Source organism: Acomys russatus, chromosome 31, assembly GCF_903995435.1.
Source record: "Acomys russatus chromosome 31, mAcoRus1.1, whole genome shotgun sequence".
In the NCBI taxonomy this organism is placed as follows: domain Eukaryota; kingdom Metazoa; phylum Chordata; class Mammalia; order Rodentia; family Muridae; genus Acomys; species Acomys russatus.
The window spans coordinates 28,436,885-28,456,180 of record NC_067167.1 but is presented as its reverse complement, the minus strand read 5'-3'; the positions used below and the strand labels follow the sequence as shown (position 1 = coordinate 28,456,180).

The 19,296-nt window shown below is 39.7% G+C and overlaps 1 protein-coding gene across 5 annotated transcripts in view; it reads right to left on the bottom strand.

The window, feature by feature from the left end:
- Window positions 1-2,663: 2,663 nt before the first annotated feature.
- Lin7a (lin-7 homolog A, crumbs cell polarity complex component) overlaps window positions 2,664-19,296 on the bottom strand; it is a 137,902-nt gene continuing 121,269 nt past the window's right edge. For all 5 annotated transcript variants that reach the window (XM_051139922.1, XM_051139923.1, XM_051139928.1 and 2 more), the window contains one exon: window positions 2,664-2,882. In XM_051139922.1, the coding sequence (XP_050995879.1) occupies window positions 2,664-2,882 (219 nt within the window). The remainder of the gene's footprint in view (window positions 2,883-19,296) is intronic.

Below are 19,296 nucleotides of genomic sequence, written 5' to 3'. Positions count from 1 at the left end.
GATTCTGAGAGTGCAGAATTGGAGAAGGCTTGGCAAAATGTCTTGTCTCTATCTATTCATGCTGTCTAGCCCAAACACGTCATTCTGTTCTCAGCCTAGATCTCTAAGCTTCTCTTGCCTGGGTCACTCTATGTTCTGACTTGTCTCTCTTTCCATTATAACCGTGCAATTCTGTATTGTCACAGAAGCCAAATTATCTTTTAAAAATTAATTTATTCTTCCATATATTACATTCCGTCCACAGTTACTCCTCGCTCCTTCTGCCTCCATCTCCTCCACCTCGCACCTCCACCCTCACCATCCACTCCCCATCCTTTTCCCTTCAGAAAAAAAGGCAGGCCTTCTAGGGATAGCAACTGAACATGACACATCAAGATTAGGCACCTCCCTCATACTGAGGCTGGACTAGGCAACCCATTCGGAGGACAAGGGTCCCAAAAGCAGGAAGACAAATTATCTTAATGGCACATAAATCAAATTATGCCACCTTTATGCTTAAAAAGTTTCATTGTCTCCCATTGCAATAACATCTAATTTCTCTCAGGGGGTTGCTAGGCTTTCTGTACCTAGTCCTTACATGTCTTTTTGGCCTCACCATCTACCACTGTCATCATTGGTCATTGTTCCAAGCTATGTAGGTCCTCTTTCTGTTGCTCAGCTATCAAATAGCTCATACACTACCGCAATGGCTATTTCCTGTAAGCCCTCCCTGAGGGCTGCTCCTTGGCATTCAGATGTTATCTCCTTTGAGGCGTCTTTACTGACAACTGTGCCTAAGATAACCACCTAGCTGGTCTCCACTCAAATGGCCTTGTTTTAACTTTTCAAAGTCATGCTCCCAAAACGATGGTGACTTATGCTCTTGCTTATGTATTAGTTATTTATTCCTAGAAGAGTGTGGCTTCCTGAAGATAAGGTGTCTGCTCATGCTATCTCTGGAGCTCACTGGGAAAATATCTGGCAACAGCTGGACCAAAAGGCATCTGATGATGGACCAATACAATTTTGGGGACAGAATATAATTATAAAACATGTATTGTATTCTGTATGTATTTCCTTATCTATCTATCTATCTATCCATCTGTGTGTTTGTCTGTCTATCTATCTGGAGTGTGTGTGTGTGTGTGTGTCTAATGGTTGTATATACTATGTGTGTGATGTATCCTCAGAAGCCTAAAGAGGGTAGAGCTAGGATTACTGGTGATTGTGTGGTGGTGTGGGTGTTGGTGAACCAAACCCCGGTCCACTACAAAAGCAGTAAGCGCTTTTAGCTACTGAGCCATCTCTCCAGTCACAAAATATACTTTAAAAAAAAAGACAAACAAAAACATGGACTACATTGTAGCTTTTCTTTTTGACACGTGTCATTCAAAAAAAAAAAAAAAAAAAAAAAAAAAAGAGGCACCAGAGTTCATGTCAGAGTCAGTCCCTGCTCCCCATACAACTGTGGAGAATGTGCTCTCCATTGGGTAGATCTGAATAAGGGTTCAATGTTTACTGCATGTATTGTCCTTGGTTGGTGCAGTAGTTTGAGAAGGTGCCCCATATTTGACCACTTCCCCTAGGATGAGACATGATAGGTCATCATCATGTGGTGGGGGAGGAGGTCCTCTTCTGTCACAGACCTAGGAGAGGGGAATAGGGTGAAAGAGGGAGGAAGGGAGGACTGGGAGGATACAAGTGAGGGGATAACAACTGAGATGTAATCTGAATAAATTAATTTTAAAAAGAGGCATACCTCATGTCACAATCGATATTTTTGTTAAGCAAACAGTAAGCCAATATAGCAAAGCTGAAAATCATCCTCACCTGTTACCATACACAAATGCCTATTATAGAATTGATACTTCCCATTAAATAGCATGGAAAACATATAAAATCACTTAAGAGTATGCAGTACTGGCAGAAGGAGAACTCTGATTCTAAGCCACTGTTTATGGTGGCTGATGCCAGCTTCAGACTGCTCATCCCAAAGATATGGCTCTAATGAAAGTTTCCTTGAAACGTTCTGCAGAGGCTGAGGGATAGGTGATGAGGGTGTCACTGCCCTATAGTAGTAGACACTTCAGAGGTTGCAACTTTTACTATTAACATGTTTTTTTTTTTCAATTTTCTTGGAAATATACGCAAACCTTGATTTATTGCTCCTTGTTGCAAAGTGGAATTTGGGAGGAGGTGCAAGAGTCAGATATAATTCAAACCCTTTAGTCTCTTATATTTTGTTATAGATGGTGGAACACATGATTCATGTGGAACACATTTCCTAGTATACTGTATCTTTCTAATCTAAAGTATATAGCCAGGAGTAGCACTATACAATTCTGCAATTTGTATATTGTATAAATCTACTAGTCAAGGGGATGAGTGGGTACGAGAGTCAACTGCCATGTATCTGCAGTGGCAAAAAATAATGCATTTTCCTAATGTATAAAAGGCATCCTGGAGTCCATAATTAGGCCCTCCATACCATTATATTTTCCAAAATATCTTATATACGTGGACACAGTAGCTGAATGGAAACAGAATAAGCCTATTTATGTTTTGAACACCATCGTCTTCATTTGATTAATTTTCCTTGGAGCATTTATGCCGCCTGGCAGTTTTATTTGGCTACGGAGATACCTTTAGGGAGCCAGAAGCTTGCACTCAGGGAAGAGTCTCACCTACGACATGTGGTTTTGTTGTGGCTGTTGTTGCTGCTGCTGTTGCTGCTGCTGAATGAGCAATTGCTGCTGCTGTCGACGCCGTGCTGTCCGCAGCTTTTCAAAACGAGCCTCCATCTCCTCCAGGACTTTCGGGGTATATCTGACCACCAGCTTCACACTGTCCTTAGCAGCCTTGAGAAGTTCCACAGCTTTCTCATGATGCTCCCCTTCCACACTCTAAAAAGACAAGGAGAGAGCTCATTTGTTTCTTCCAGGGACTGCTAATCTACTATAGTGAAAACCCCAACTTTGAGGCAGGTGTTATGGCTCTTGTCTGCAAATCCAGGTACTCAAAAGGGTGAGATGGGAGGAGAGATTGTAAACCAGCCAGCCTGGTTTACAATGGGAAAAACCTCTTTCAAAAAAAAAATCAAACAAAGGGCTGGTGTTGTATCTCAGTTTGTAGGGTGCTTGCCTAATGTGCATGATGTTGTGGGTTCTGTCCTCACTAACACAAACAACCATAGTTGGGGGCACGTGCTAATCCAGAGGCAGGAACATCAGAAGCTCAAGTCATATAAATGGCTATATAGTGAGTTCAAGATCGACCTCGGGTACAGAAGATCATATGTCAAACAAGACAACAACAACAACAATGACAATGATGATGACAATGACTGTGATGACGGAGAAGAAGAAGAAGAAGAAGAAGAAGAAGAAGAAGAAGAAGAAGAAGAAGAAGAAGAAGAAGAAGAAGAAGAAGAGGAGGAGGAGGAGGAGGAGGAGGAGGAGGAGGAAGGAGAGGAAGAGGAAGAAGGAGAAGAAGAAGAGGAGGAGGAGGAAGAAGAAGAGGAAGAGGAAGAAGAAGAGGAAGAGGAAGAAGAGGAAGAGGAGGAAGAAGAAGAAAACAGAAAACCCTCTCTAAAAGCAAAATCCTATATAACTACAGACTAAGAATCTAAAGCCTTCAACTGCTAAAAGACATGGTAACTAAGACAATATGATCATCATCATTATTTGTGTTTATAACTGAACTACAAGTTGGTTAGACTGTATTAGGATACAGGGTCGAGTAGATGGCTTGAATCAGGATAGGAAAGAGCTAATAGAGAGATATTAAAAGTGGAATTTCTAAATTTTACCTGGAAGGGTAAATATATGTATTGAAGAAAATGTTTTGGAAAAAAAGTTAAAAATTGCAATAAAGGAAGGCTTTCTCTACCAGAGAATAACCCCCACTAAGCATTTATAGTGAGTCAAATCCTGTAATTTAGATACAAGAAAAAGATTATTAGATAATAATGCTGAATCCAATAAATAATAAAAGCTGACTGATACCCCATTCTCACGCTCTAAACTAAATTTAATGTCTTCATTCAGTAGCTTAATGCTTTGAATTTCAAAGGCAGAGAGACATGTGTTTACCCTCTTGCAATGGAAAAGATTTCATAAATGAAAGTCAGGGAGCAACGGATTCCCCAAATCACATGTCCAAAGCTCGAGTGTCTGCATTTCTAACCATGTACAGGAAAGTAGTAAAGCAGGAGACTGTTTGCAGTATTCCAGTGAATTTACCACGTCTTTCACAGGACACTGCTCTCTTACACGTCCATCTGCAGAGTGGGCCACTGATACCTGTGATTAAGTAACAAAATACAAATGTCCCCTAAACCCTTTGGAAGGGAAATGCTCCATCTTCAGCATAATCAAAGACATATAAATCAACATCACAAATTCTATTTTAAAATTAAAAAGGGAAATTTTACATATGGTATATGGACAAGGACGTGGGGCAATGGGCTTTGATCAGTTTAACTCTAGCAAATTTTTTCTGGAGGGTGCTCTTGTTACTAACTGGGGAAAAAAAGCCCATTATAATGAGTACTTTTTACTAAGCACAGCATTAGATAAATAGCTGTAAATACGAAACAGAAATTGAATACAAATAAATTGATTAGAGGTTGAGTACTTGGGATTCACATTAGCCTTGAACACCACAGCATGGACTGAGGTTGGGAACACCATGATTATTTCAATCATGCTCCAGATGACCCTGCAGAGATTCTCTAGGCAGGAAAAGGGAAGACGTGGAGGCGAAGAAAGTTGCAGTCAGAAAGTTGCACACAGCTTGCTACCTCTCATTGCTGGCATTGAAGGTATAGGTAGCATGACCCTTTTACAAGATTTAAGTGCAAAGGCTTTCTGCCTAGTTGTTTGGGTTAAGTGCAGAGGAAAACAAATTACAGAGATATAGATAGGGCCTGAGTGAGGCTTAAAAGTTGTCAGAACACCTAAGAGTGGTGACGACAAGGCCACTGTTGGAGGGCTGAGAGTTCTTTTTCCACCACAAGCATAGAGGGAACTCAGGCTGCATCTATATGAACTACAGAAGGGAAAGAAACTAGAAGATCTCAAGAAGAGATTAAACTTCAATTAAACTTGAGATTCATAAGACACAGCTTCAGAAAATCCAGAGGGTGAGTTTAATTCAGTCCCTTGTCTTCAGTAGTTGGGTGTGGGCGGAGGGAAAAAAGTTTAAATTTATCAGTTCAGTCATTTGTCACTTTCGATTGTGAGAGCACAGCTTGTCATTTGTTTTGGTACCGAGCAGATAATACTGATTGGTACTGAAATTTTTAAAAATGGCCATACTGAGCCAGAAAGACAATTTATTTATGTACCTATGTCCCTAAGTCTGGATTAAATTGAAAGAAGGGATTAAATGGAAATAGTTTACACAGCCTTTGGGTAGAGGGAATTTTTTATCTCTGGCTAAAGCCCAGGAATGTTAATATGTTCACTGATTAATACATTCTTTTGGTTATTCACCCAATCATTGGTATCACTACTCAGGATGTTATTGAGCACTTATCTTAGTGCATATAGCCCACAAAATTTTGAGGTAAATAAAAGACAAGAGAAAATATTGACCACAGAAACCTCTTTTCGGTTTGCTGGTAATTACTTTGCAATTTGTTCCAAGATGATTTATTACCTTGTGGACTGTTGCTTTTAAATGAAAGCTTTATTTGTTTATCCAAACTCTTTTTATATTTTTCCATGTTAAAAACTCCATGGGCTTGTGTTTTTGTTTGGCTTTAAACAGAGAAGTCACGTAGCAAAGGCTGGTCTAGACCGCCGAGGAGTAAAGGATGACGGTGGACGTTGCTCCTCCTGTCTCTACTTCCAAGTGGCAGGATCAAAGGAGTGTTGCCACCACACCAGGTTTTCCTGCTTAGAAACAGTGGTTCACTGACTTCTGAGGCCAGCTGGCCAGTTTCCAAAATGTGCCTTTTGCATTTTGTGCCTTTGGCTTTCATTTAATGAGGTGGAAGATTTGGGGCCAGATGTGGCGCAGCTCATTAGTCTCCTTTTGGCACTGTGGTTGCCCACTCAGAGGGTCACCAGAGGACCCGGGAACTAAACCAAGGCAGAGGCCCCCAGACAATCATGGCAGGGGAGATGGCAGAGAGAAACCTGACTTTTATGCCCCATACTTGGGCCCTGGGGACCACGATTACCTTCTCCAACCCTTGGCTCTGCCACTTCTCAGGAGCAATATACAAAGAGGCTTTACAAATACAAATACAAATACAAAAATCCTATGCTCTTCAAAACTGGAAAGCTGGTCTTGATTGTGAAAATGATTCTCAGGGACTTCCTGGCACCAGTAAGTCCTTTTCTTTGTCTTCTCCACCAGAGTATGAAGCCACCATAACGAGCTGAGCACACCTGGGTTCTCATCTTTATTTTCACTACATTAGAAATACTTACATAGCCTACAAGTTACACAATTACATAGTATAATGGAAACCAAGATAAGCGTTAGAGAGGTAAAATAATGTGCAGTTCATTTCAAATACTTTGATTTTGTTTTCACCACGAATCTTCAGGTTTGTCTTCAGGACACCTCTTCCACTGTTTGTGTCTATGGCGTGCTTTGGCAGACATATGCTTGTCTCAACTTCTCATGTGTTTGTTCCTGGAATGCCTTCAGTTCCTCAGTAAATGTTTAAATAGGAACAGACAGACTACCAATGCCCCTCTCTATCTTCTCTTCCTTTTTAGAGTTAGAGCAAAGAAATAGATTATCATCCTCCATGAGTCTAATTTTGTGAGTTACACAAGGCCAGAGCGCTTGCTCAGCTAGGAGATGTACATTGATGTGCACTCATAACTAGGGTGCCTTCAGCCTTGAAGGGTTAAGGTCCTAGCATCTTTCCTGCTTTGGGCTTTGTATATTTCTTACTGGAAGAATCCCATGTTTCTTGTTAGCTATTTAAAATACATTTTAAACCTGGATATATTATAAAATTCATTTTGTTAGCAGATAAAACTGTCTATACCGAGCTCTTCCAATTTAGGGGTTTTTCTTTACAACAGTTAATGGAAATTTGACTAACACTGTAAACTTGTGACAAGAGCTTAGTACACAGTATGGGACGGTGGTTCTTATGTGCATTAAGGAGACCTAGAAAGGCTTCCAGTGTTGACATGAAATACATGCCCCCCCCCTTTAAAAAAGGTAATTCTATACATCCCCTCGCTTTAAGGGTTTTATTGTAGCTGTTACAAAATGAAAGAGTTCTGAGGGGAAAAAAGTAGTTTTGATCCCAATGGGCATCTGGGAAGAGGTTTGATAAATTTGAACAGTGATGAAGAAGGTGGGTAAGCACACGAGGCTCTCAAGAATGGTCTGAGCAGGATGTGGTTCTAAAACAGAAGAACACTAAAAGGCAGCATCGTGCCTCACAGTTAGGTCTCAAGGATTGTGAAACATTCATGGAGGTGAACTGACAAGAGTGGACATCCTCCAGGAAACACTTATGTCTGCCTGACTCCGAATATTAATACCTATTAAAAACCAATATGAAAAATTCAAACAATTTGTAGCTACAGTTTGAAATTGACAATAAACAATTTGAAATTCTTAAGTACAGAGTGATAAAATACTTAATGTGTAACACTGTCAAGTGCTGGGTTCCCTGTAAGGTAAATGCAGAGAGCAATGCTTCCATTCAGCAACCCGGAAAAGGAATGAGCCTGAGAAATAACCCACGATGCACTTGTTTCGTTAGTAATCGTATGCAGTAGTAAGTACTAGGGCACCTGTTAAGTTTGTTGGTTTTCTGGGAACTTAGCAAAGCTGTGGCTGCTAAATGAACCAACCTTTAAACTCAGGAATATTATGACCTTTCAATATCCTAGCCATTTCACACAGACAGATATGAAAATGCTATTTCTAGCATGGTCTGTTTCCTGAGTGATTGAGAATCCTCCCAAAATAGAATTTGGATTGTACTTCCTATGTGAATTTGCCCACTGTATGTGGCTCTCTTTGTGACATAGTTTCATTTTGACCTAGCCTAGACAGTAGGTAAGGGAGACACCTGCCCTAAGTAAGAATACTGCACATTGTATGTACGCAGTATTCCCATAAAATGCCAAATCTCAAAGCTTTTTCCAGGTTTCTCTCTCTCTCTCTCTCTCTCTCTCTCTCTCTCTCTCTCTCTCTCTCTCTCTCTCTCTCTTGAAATTAAAATATAATTGCATCACTTCTCCCTCCCCATTTCTCCCTCCAACTAGGCAGGCTTTTCAGGTCAGAGATCATAGAGGTCTTAATTTACGTTTGCTATTGAGTATTGTTAAGAAACACTATTGGGGTAGATGCCAGAGGTAGATGCCTCATGGGTTGTTCTCAGCATGCCCAGGTTTCTAAGTGACATCTGTCATTTGAGTTGGGGGGGGGGTCTAGATGACGTTATCAAGGAGTAAAAGGTATAAAAGGTAGGAGGTTATAATATCTTTGTGCAATTAAGTTGCTCCTAAAAGATGCTTGAAAACATTCTCATGTTTTTGCATAAATAAAGAAATAGGACTCAAATTATCTGGGACCTTAGTCATTGCATAAATCTCCTTGTTTCAGGACTTATTACTGATGAGAACTTTAAAAACAATCCTATCCCACTTTCTAACTAATCCAGAAATGAGACACATGGCTGGCCTGTTTTCCCTAGGTGAAAGGACAGGCGTTAATGGTAGCACAGAGGTCTGTCAACTGCTAGCTAACTGTGTGAGCTGGCTAGCCCTGGGGCTGCCGGAAATCCCAGAAGGGGCTCCTGTCTTATGTTACGGTTCTCAAGTCTGAAAAGACCCTGTAAAGCCACAGAGAAACCAAAGATGACTGTAATTATTTTATATTTTTCTCTTTATCGCTTGAGAGAAATATATTAAAATTGACGTAACGCCAAATTTTCTACTTAAGTAGCATCGAAGCAGCTGTCCTCCAATGGGTAAGCTGCACATTTGCTGGTGTCAGTGAACCCCTTGAGTGGTAGCAGAGTAAAAGGTTGTTTACCTGCACTTATAAAACATAACAGTTTAATCCTGAAAGCAAAGGAAATATTAAGATGAGAGATTTGCAAGCATTATTATAATTTAAACCCTTGAACGATTTCTGTACAATGATGGAAGACTGAATTCTTTGTAAGAGTATGAAACTGTATTGTGATGGGAACAGATCACTTTATTCTTACGATGGTTTCATGCATTTGTGTTGCTTTAATCTTGTAACATTTGAATACGTGTATTTATATACATGAATATATATGTATATTTTAATGCACCTACTGAGTGAGGCTTGTTTTCTTTTTTAGATCTCCATTAGATGCACATTTCACAACAAGAATATGAGGCAGGTCTTGGAAAAGCTAAGAAAGTCATCCTATTTTGGCAGTAAGAAACACACACCGACACAAACTAACATCTGGCTCTTCGGAGAAACTAAACACTTCCTTGTGAATTGAGTCTAAATAAAACAAAATAATAAAAAGAAAAGATGTGAATGCAGTTTTGTGTAGAGGGGACATTTTTAGACCAGTAATGTCTAAGCCATGGCAGAACAACTCTGTGAATAGAGATGTGATGATGGTATGGTACACTATGGCAAGAGCCACAGTACCTTGACCTAAGCATTTGCGACCATGTATAAGACTTGGATCCAGCTAGCCAGTCATTGAAGTACATGCTTGGATGCCATGTTCTAAACTACGGCAAGCCCAGAAAAGCCAATGCCCTCTGAAGTCTCTTTCTATGATGTTATTTCAGCGTGGCCAGATGTGGAAAAGCTAATCATCCCGAGCTTGATGTGGAGCTCTGCTGAGTTCGTATTTAATTAAGACAGGAATATTTTCGAACATTTAAAAGATATGTTCAGAAATGAACTCTATGATTCTTTGATCCTTCTCTTTTCTCAAATATGCTAATTTCTCTGTTCTAAATGTATTATGTTCTGCTTAAGAAAAGTGGCAAGTGTATGAAAAGTGTCACATTTATCCCTTGGAAACAATATGCTAATGTTCTCTCAGAGTACTTTTGTTCCTGCCCACGTGCTAATATTCATCTCTGTGTACTATAATTTGTCACTCCACAACCATTCTCTGCTACTCGGTTCTCCAAGGGGAGATGAGTCTTCTTTAGCAGTCTCTGTGCCAGCTTCGATTATGGACCCAATAAGTATGCAGTCACCAACTCATTCTATTCATTCATTCACCATCTCTCTCATTCCTTAATCTACCAATATTTATTTAGCAATTTATCAGTCATCTATCTACTTAGTCATCTATCTACCTATGCATATATCCTTATCTATGGATCACTCTCTATCATCTATCTATCCATCTACCTATCTATCATCTATCTATACATATCTATCGACTTATCTATAATCTATCTATACCTATCAGCTCTCAATATTCTACTAAACTAAAAACCAATACTTCTTGTCTGGGTTTGAGCTTTTTTGTTTGTTTGTTTGTTTGTTTGTTTGTTCGTATTTTCTTTAAAGTCAGTTTTATTGTGATTCTAATGAGAAACATTTTCCATAGTCTTTGGCATGTAAACACTTCATCCCCAGTTTTTGGAACTATTTTCGGGAAGTTTTGACGGTGTGGCTTTGCTAGAGGAAGTATAATGTCACTGAGAGCAGCTAGATGGTAAAAGCCTCATATCAGTTCCACCTCTTTATTTCAGGCTCATGCTTTTTAAAATCTTTTCCCCAGAAAGGTTACTTTAATTTTTTTTAATTGAACATTTGAGTTTGAGCTTTTTTTGATTACTAGGCCTGTGAGCGCAGAAGATCTGCTTCACATCGCTGGGCCTCAATTTCCTTATTTGAAAACTGGGAATAAAACACCTATTATGTAAAAGCATCAGAAACATTTGGGAGAATGTCCAGCTTTTGCAAGGGTCCAACAAATGTTAACTCCTTGCCTCTGTCATTTCTTTGCCAGTCTTCCTGCATGGATTCTAATGCTTAAGAAGAACAGGAAAAAAGGTAGTTGTGCATCTGAAAAGGTAGAAGTTTGCTTTATATTTTCTGGGAAGCAAATGTTTACTACGTAAATTAATAGATCGTGGCACTTGTTGGAAATGTGCTTGAAACTATAGGAATCTACAGCTGTGCTTGCTTGTCCATAATTTGGCTGCATCACTTCCATGCATACAGTGATACGCTAACTACAAGTGATAATTATTTTTTAAAAAACCTTCTGTTTCCCTCAGTTCCTCCCCGATGTCATTCTTAGCTAAGGACACTACTACTGTGTGGAACATTTACTTGATAGGAGCACACATAATGTGAGGGACCTTGAGAGGAAACCATCAAATAATTGAACACTAGAAAAGAGGACAGAGGTTAATGGGGGAAATCATGCATAAAGACACCTATTTTTATCCTCCAAAAGTAGTTACAAAAATAAAAAGTTTTGAACCACAAGAGTGGAGAATGTAATATATTAGTGCTAGTCCCTGGGGGCAGAAAACCAAAATTGAACAAGTGCTTCAGGAAAAAAAAATTCTGTCAAAAAAAAAAAAAAAAGATTCATAAATCTATCATTTGGTTGATCTCAGCCTGTCTTTCAGCTCTGGAGACTAAAATTGGAAATGTACTCTGCAGCTTCATCTCAGCAGTGATGCTTCATAGTAACTGCACCTCAGTAGTGATGCTTCATAGTTACTGCACCTCAGCAATGATGCTTCATAGTAACTGCACCTCAGCAATGATGCTTCATAGTGACCACACCTCAGCAATGATGCTTCATAGTAACTGCACCTCAGTAGTGATGATTCATAGTAACTGTACCCCAGGAGTGATGCTTCATAGTAACTGCATCTCAGTAGTGATGCTTCATAGTAACCGCACCTCAGCAATGATGCTTCATAGTAACCGCACCTCAGCAATGATGCTTCATAGTGACCGCACCTCAGTAGTGATGCTTCATAGTAACTGCACCTCAGCAATGATGCTTCATAGTGACCGCACCTCAGTAGTGATGTTTCATAGTAACTCTATAGTGTCTTAGTAGTGGTGCTTCATAGTAACTGTACATCAGTAATGATGCTTCACAACAACACTATGATATCTTCATAGTAATACTTCATGGTAACAGCTGCACCTCAGTAGTGATGCCTATAAGAACTCTAACATGTCACAGTGGTGATGCTTCATAGTAACTCCCCTTCCTCCCAATAGTAATGTGTCATAGTAACTCTGCTACATCACCATGGTGATGCATTGAAGTAACTCTATGCTTGGCATTAGTATGGTGTTATGGACTCAAATCTGATTGCACCCAAGAAGATGCACCAAAGATGTGTACTGGTATTTGTTGTGTAAATTTTGTTCTACCCAATTTAAAGTTAACTGATTAATAAAATAGCTAGAAGCCTGGTACTGAGCAGAAGAGAAGTAGGTGGGACTTAGGTTCATGGGCTTGGAGTCAGGTAGGGACCACAAGGCAGAAGATGTAGAAGGTAGCGACAGAAGAAGCTGGATGGAAGGAAATCACTTTGGGCAGTAAGGATTATGACGGATCACCTGAGGGAACAGAGCAGCCCAGGCAGGAACAATTACAGCAAATAACTTGAGGTGTATAGCTGGGAAATAGCAAATAGCTTAGAGGGTTTATATCAGCCCACTTACTGTGCCTTAAAGCTTTTATAAACCAAAAAGGTCTCTGTCTCGATTATATGGGAACTAACAGCGACAGAGAAGCCCTTAAGAATCAAATATCCCTTTACACAATAACTTTTCCTAACCCTTGATGTTCTATCATCACAGAGTAGAGGAAAATACTCTATAGTAGTTGAGTTGAAGACTGAATTCCACACTTTCCCTCACATTCATGTGTGTATACACACATATGCAGACACATATGCACACACACACTTATTTTTTGTTTTGTTTTTGTTGTTGTTGTTGTTTGTTTTTTGGAGACATGTTTTTTTTCTCTGTAGCCTTGGCTTTCCTGGACTCACTCTGTAGACCAGGCTGGCCTAGAACTTATAGAGATTCACCTGCCTCTGCATTCAGAGTGCTGGGAGTGCTCCACACTTGTTTTCAAGTGTGAAGACATGAGATGTAAACTGAGGTTTGAAAACAAAACACACACAAAAAAAAAAAAACCAAAAACTGCCTAGAAAATTATATTAGGAAATGAGATTTTTAAGTTAAAGTTACTATTTTATTTTCCCTCCTTTTTATTATTTTGTAAATTAGCACACAATGTAATGAGCTTTATTATGATATGTTCATACATTTACAGTAATTAGTGCCAATATATTTTGTTCCCCACTGCCACTGCCCTGCAGCCTCTACCTTGCTCTTCTCTTACTAGTTTCCTTCTTCTCCATTAACTTTCTTCAGTTATTTCACATGTGTTGTTACCTTACATTTGTTCCCCCATTCCATTCCTTATAATCTTTGTCTGTAAATGGTCCCTTCTGTACTTCATGATAAACACACACACACACACACACACACACACACACACACACATGTACACTCAGACATGCACACACGCACACATATGTGCACACTCAGACACACACACACACACACATGCACACTCACACAGGCACACACATGCACACTGATATGCCAATATTGAGTAGTAGGTTCCAGCAGCCAGCATTGTGCCATATTGTAACACTCCTTCATTTTGGTTGGACTGTGATAGTTCCTGAAACTACAGTAATTGGAGTTCCAGAACTAGATCGTTCCTTTCTCTAGATTTTTGCCCTTTCTGTTCCATCAGTCCTCAGGACAGGCTGGCCCTGAGAGATGCTTATCAATCACCTGACAATCTGTTACTCACAGCTCCCTGATTATTCCCAGTAATGGCTAACCTCATTCCAAAATAGGAAACATTTTGGTCACCTTCTCTTCTTTTTCCAGGTTTGCCAGGTTTCTTGAGTTAGGGGATCCCTCCCTACTGTAAGTATTTGTTGCCCCTAGCTTAATCTTGTGCTGTTGTAGAGTCCTTTGTTTTCTTCTCTAGATTCTGTTGTCACTGACGTTGTAGGTTTTGGGAACTTTAGATTCTAGGGACACACTTGCAATGGGGTTGCACATTGGATTTGTGCTTCTGAGATACATTTTGCTCCCACCTATGGTTTCCAAGTACATTCCACATAGACACCAAATCCACAGGGGCCTTCTTCCTTCATTTGTGTTTCTAATGATTTTCCTCCCAAACAATGGATTTTCATCATGTTTCACCCTTCTCTAAGTCCTCGTAGGTTTTCCCATCTCTGAATTCGTTTCTCTCTCTCTCTCTCTCTCTCTCTCTCTCTCTCTCTCTCTCTCTCTCTCTCTCTCTCTCTCTCTATCTCTCTCTATCTCTCTCTCTCTCCTTTCCAAAACAAAACAAAACCTCAAGAAACAACAAACAAAACCCTCCAAATCTTCCATAGAACCTGAAGTGTCCTGTGTCCTGATTCTCCACTTTGGATAAGCTTTGGAGAGTGCTAGGTCTCAAACCTGGGACAAATGGCTGAGGTACCCACTTAACACCTCAAAGCAGACACTTGGCCACCAAGTTTCCCCAGCATCCCTCAGTTTCTACCTGTTACAGCATCCTTCTGGCTTGCATACCCACCCCTGAACCCTACCCTGAACTCTACAGCCTAGGGGTCTGGGCTGTCGTACCTGTATCAATTCAACCATTTTTGGTTATCTTCCCTTTTGTGCTTTTACCCTCTTGGCTGCTACACCTGGTCCCCCTGGCGCCCCTCTGTCCTTTCCCCTCCCTCCTCTTCTCATAAGGCTCAGGGTCATGACCTCTCTGGACTCTCCCAGACATGTCTGCCTAGGGATCTGCTTTATTACATATCTATAATAAACTTTCTCCTCTACCATACCTTGGAGGGAGGCATTGCAGCAGTGGTGGACCTCTCTCTACATTCACCCCAAAATTATCTTCCCTTCAACACCACTACAGCTCTACTCTATACTATCACTACCTGTCCTGAACTGTACTATACTATACTATGCTATGGCTCTAAATATAAAGCTCAAGTACAATTAGAGACAAAAATTTAGTGTCATTTCTCAATGATATCAAAACCACCTGGCAGAGCCCGTGTGACAGGACAGAAAGGCTAGAAACTGGCACCAGGATGATCTGCGTTTTGTGATGATATGCCTGATTAACTGTGGTATTTAGAATGTGACCTTTCCTCGGTCAATCTCAATTCCCAGGTTCCTGCTGTTCTGCTTTGAGCACTGAAGGGTCCAAGGAAGGCTTTAATTCCAGAGAAACTGAAATAACTCGTTAAGACTCAGGAGGATGTTACAGAGTCGGAACAATGCACACCAGTAACTGGGTATATGGCATTAATTCAATAATTTGAAAAATAATTAACGACTCTCATTCAGCTGGAATTTTAAGAAGGGAAGGAAGTGTGTAGGACAGAAGGGTCATTGAACACCAAAGGGCTGCATGAAGAAAAGAAAAGAATAGACCTAAGAGGAAGATTGCATGGAAAGAGTAGCTTTGAGAACACCCAAGTCATTTCTGCTCTCCATGGAATTCTGCTAAGACAGAACAGGCAGATGCATTATTAAGAGACATCTCCCTTTTCTGCACCTTCCTATGGATGATACAGATAGTAAAAGGCTTTGGAATGCTGAGACACACTTCTATATATGACATATGACATACTGCCTGACAACCCCAAGGCCAAGCTAAAAGCCCCAGCTTTCAGTCTTCACTGCTGATTCTCATGGTGAATGGCTTGCCATTGTAATGGGTACAGGTCTACAGCTGTACGGTTCTGTGAGAGATTTCACAACAAAGAGGGTTGAGCCTTTAGGATATGTTTTTGGTGAAAATCCTGCTATCCTAAACAGAACACAGGCCATTTTGTCTCCTCTCCTAGATGGTAGCATCCATTATGCAGCAATGACATCTAGTATTCATTCAACCAGAATTTATTATTTGTTCTATTAGATTTGTACTCTAGCAATCTCATTGAGTTTGTAGTTCTCAAAAAGAGATCACAGAAGCAACAGATGGATGCAATATTTCAACCACCCGCTTCAAGAGATCCATTTCAATATCTAACTGATTTGGAATCCTACATACACAGAAAATTAGGGTGGAACATAAGGGAGAAACACAGTGTATCTAGGTGCCGGGTCTCTGAGCCTGACGTTGTCAAATATATTTCTGGTAGCATGAATAATAGAATGCTGCAACATCTAATTTAATTGCAGGGGTTCAACATTGCAGCTGCCTTCTTGTAGAAGTAAAAATGTAGAGGATATATCGTTTACTGTCCAGTAGCTCTCGGCTCTACATACAGAGTCTTTTCCAATTAATTGCACAGCCATGGACGAGTCTTTGCATTTGTTGCATTGATTTATACTGAGAATTTTCAGTTAATCTAAATGTTCTAACTTGCTCACAATTTTAAAATGTTCTTTTCAACCCGCTTCCATGCCTCCTACTTTAAGTGATCCTGTGTCTAGCCAGGACTATATGCTATGGAGGCACCATTAACTTCTTCCTCAACTCATATCCAATTGTCTACCAGTATTTACTAGCACACATGAGTCTTTCTGCCTCCTCTCCTACTTTAATTATTTCTTTCCTTTTTTGAGATGATAATTTTGTCATTTTCTCTTCCCTTTTCCCCTCCTATATACCCCTCCTTCCTCTCTTTAACTTCATGGTCTCTTTTTTTTTTTTTTTTTAACTATTATACATATATATCAAGGTACATATATTCCTAAATTCATAAATACAATCTGAATAGTCTATATAAAGACACTTGTACGTATGCTTTCAGTGATGACCATTTGGTACTGGATAACCAATTGGGATTCTCTTTGGATACATCTACAACGCTCCTCCTACAACTAAGGCTCAGGTACCATTTTCAAAGAAAGGGTGGAAAGACTTTAAGAGACAGAAGATTCAGAGATTTTATCTGAGATTGTGCCTCCTAGAAATGTCAGAAGCTACACCCATAAAATCTTACCAGCACTTGAGCTGCCTAAACTTGGGGTGAACAAGGACAACAACAATAGATATGCTAACGAATGGGGGAGCCCTAGGAGGCCACAGCCCTACACAAGGTAATTAAGAAATGCTGAAAGAAGGAGAAATAGTGTGTTCTTTATTTTTTTTTTTTTATAGCCTCCACACTCAGGACTGAGTGATCCCGGTTTTGCCTCCTTTTGTTTGGGAAGTGGTAAGAACATACTCTGGTAGACACTGTCCCCACTGTACCGGTTTAGCCACATTTCTCCCCAAACCAAATACAGCACACAGTGCTCACCTAGCATTTGCCTACCTAATGCAGACTGTGCTAGTTTTGAAGCTTAAGCCTATTGAATACAGCAATAAATATGGTTCCCCTATCCTAACCTAGAGTTCATGGCTAGAGATGAGCTTCAAATGTCTGAAGCATACAGCAACTACTGAAAAGGGTTGGGTCCAATTCAACTTCCTAATATTAATCTTCCTTACAAGTATAACAACATTTATTTTAAAAATCTATAGAGTTGCAAGAATCCATACTCATTCAGTTTTATTCATTAAGCCCATCATATTCTTTTTCTGTTTCCTTGTTTCAATAAATCCTCACCCATTGTTCAAATCCCATTCCAGCTACCACTTAGTCTCCAAAATTTAACCTTCCTGCTAAACTTAAAGGACTGTATTTAATTGAAACAAAAAAGTAAACAAAAAGCAATTGAGTAATAAAGTAAATACAATAGAGAATGCTTGTGTCCCTTATGGAACCCATGTGCCACACAGACTCTTATAAAACAGAGAAAAGAGGGAGTCTACCTACTGATATGGCAAGCTCTCTAAGACATATTTCTGAACAAGAAAGTCAATTAAAGAATAATAAATATGCATGAAATTATCCATTAAAAACCTTAATCATATTATATAGCATTCACCAGAGATTTACGATCAAAGAGTCTTAACATGAATAAAGATACTGAGATTATGTAAAGTTATAAAAATTTCTAGGACCACACCTTTAATGAATCACAAGCCTATTGCTAGAGCTTCACCTCTTAGTCATTGATAACAGTCTACTTTTCATATTAAAAAAAAAAAGAAAATTAAAAAGAAAAATGTTAGCATGAGTACATGGGCATACAAGTGTGTGTTTCTGGATGTGTGTATCCTTCAATGCAAAATAAAATGCCTAAATAAATACCCATCATAAAAGTATTTCCTTGGCAGAAGAAAGAATGAAATGGAATGAGAGAATAAAGAAAATAGTAAAGAGCTTTAGTTTTATCTGATTTTGGTCTTTGTGTGTGTGTATGTGTTTGTGTGTATGTGTGTGTGTGTGTGTATGAGAGAGAGAGAGAGAGAGAGAGAGAGAGAGAGAGAGAGAGGAGAGAGAATGTGTGTTAAGAAAAATTGCCTGGTAAGACATTCTATTTATTACATCCTGCAACAAACCAAAGAAAGGTAGAACAGATGATAATGTTGCTTAAATTGTGTTCTAAGGCATTGTTTTGGACTAATTTGAGCAAAAAGAAATACATTACAACTGTAAGTGCCTAAGCAAATAGGTGAAAAGAAAAGATTTTCGCTGAATTCCATCAGTGATCCTAGCTGCAGAAGTGTGCTCACTGGGATCTTTCAGTGGACTGACCCTGCAATACACTGACCCATCAAACAGTCACAACCAGGCCTGTTTGCTCCTTGCATCACTCAGAAACTGGAATCTGAGCACAATCCTTCCCCCCACCCCCACCCCCCCACCCGCACCCACCCCTCTCCGCCACTTCTCAGTGCTTTATTTTTTTGTTGCCTGTGTGTCAGTCACATGCCTGGAAAATAATTCATAAGTGTGTCTATTGGCCATCAATCCATATTTTTAGGGAATAGTGTTTGACTGAGAAATGGTGAGGATGGATTGTAAAATACTTCATGTTTAATTTTTGCTTTTCATTTAATGGCTCCCCGAGATGAAAAACTGCAGTGCTTTCAATCTTGACTGATGCAAGACTGCATAGGGAGTTACAAATCAATCGGCCTGAAAGTGAAATGAGTTAGCCTTGGGTTTTTTTGTTTTGTTTTTGTTTTTGTTTTGTGTGTGTGTGTGTGTGTGTGTGTGTGTGTGTGTGTGTGTGTGTGTGTGTCTTTCGGTTCATTTTGTTCTGTTTTGTTTGTTTGTTATAACTAATACTGATCCTCTTTTCTCCCCCCACCACAAATAGCATTCTGTTGTTACAAAGAAATACTATTATTTCTTATTCCATGACAGGTTCATACTGAGATCTATTTCTTCTGTTAGCATGAAATTATTTCTCAGCTTGGTTGCCTTGCCTCCA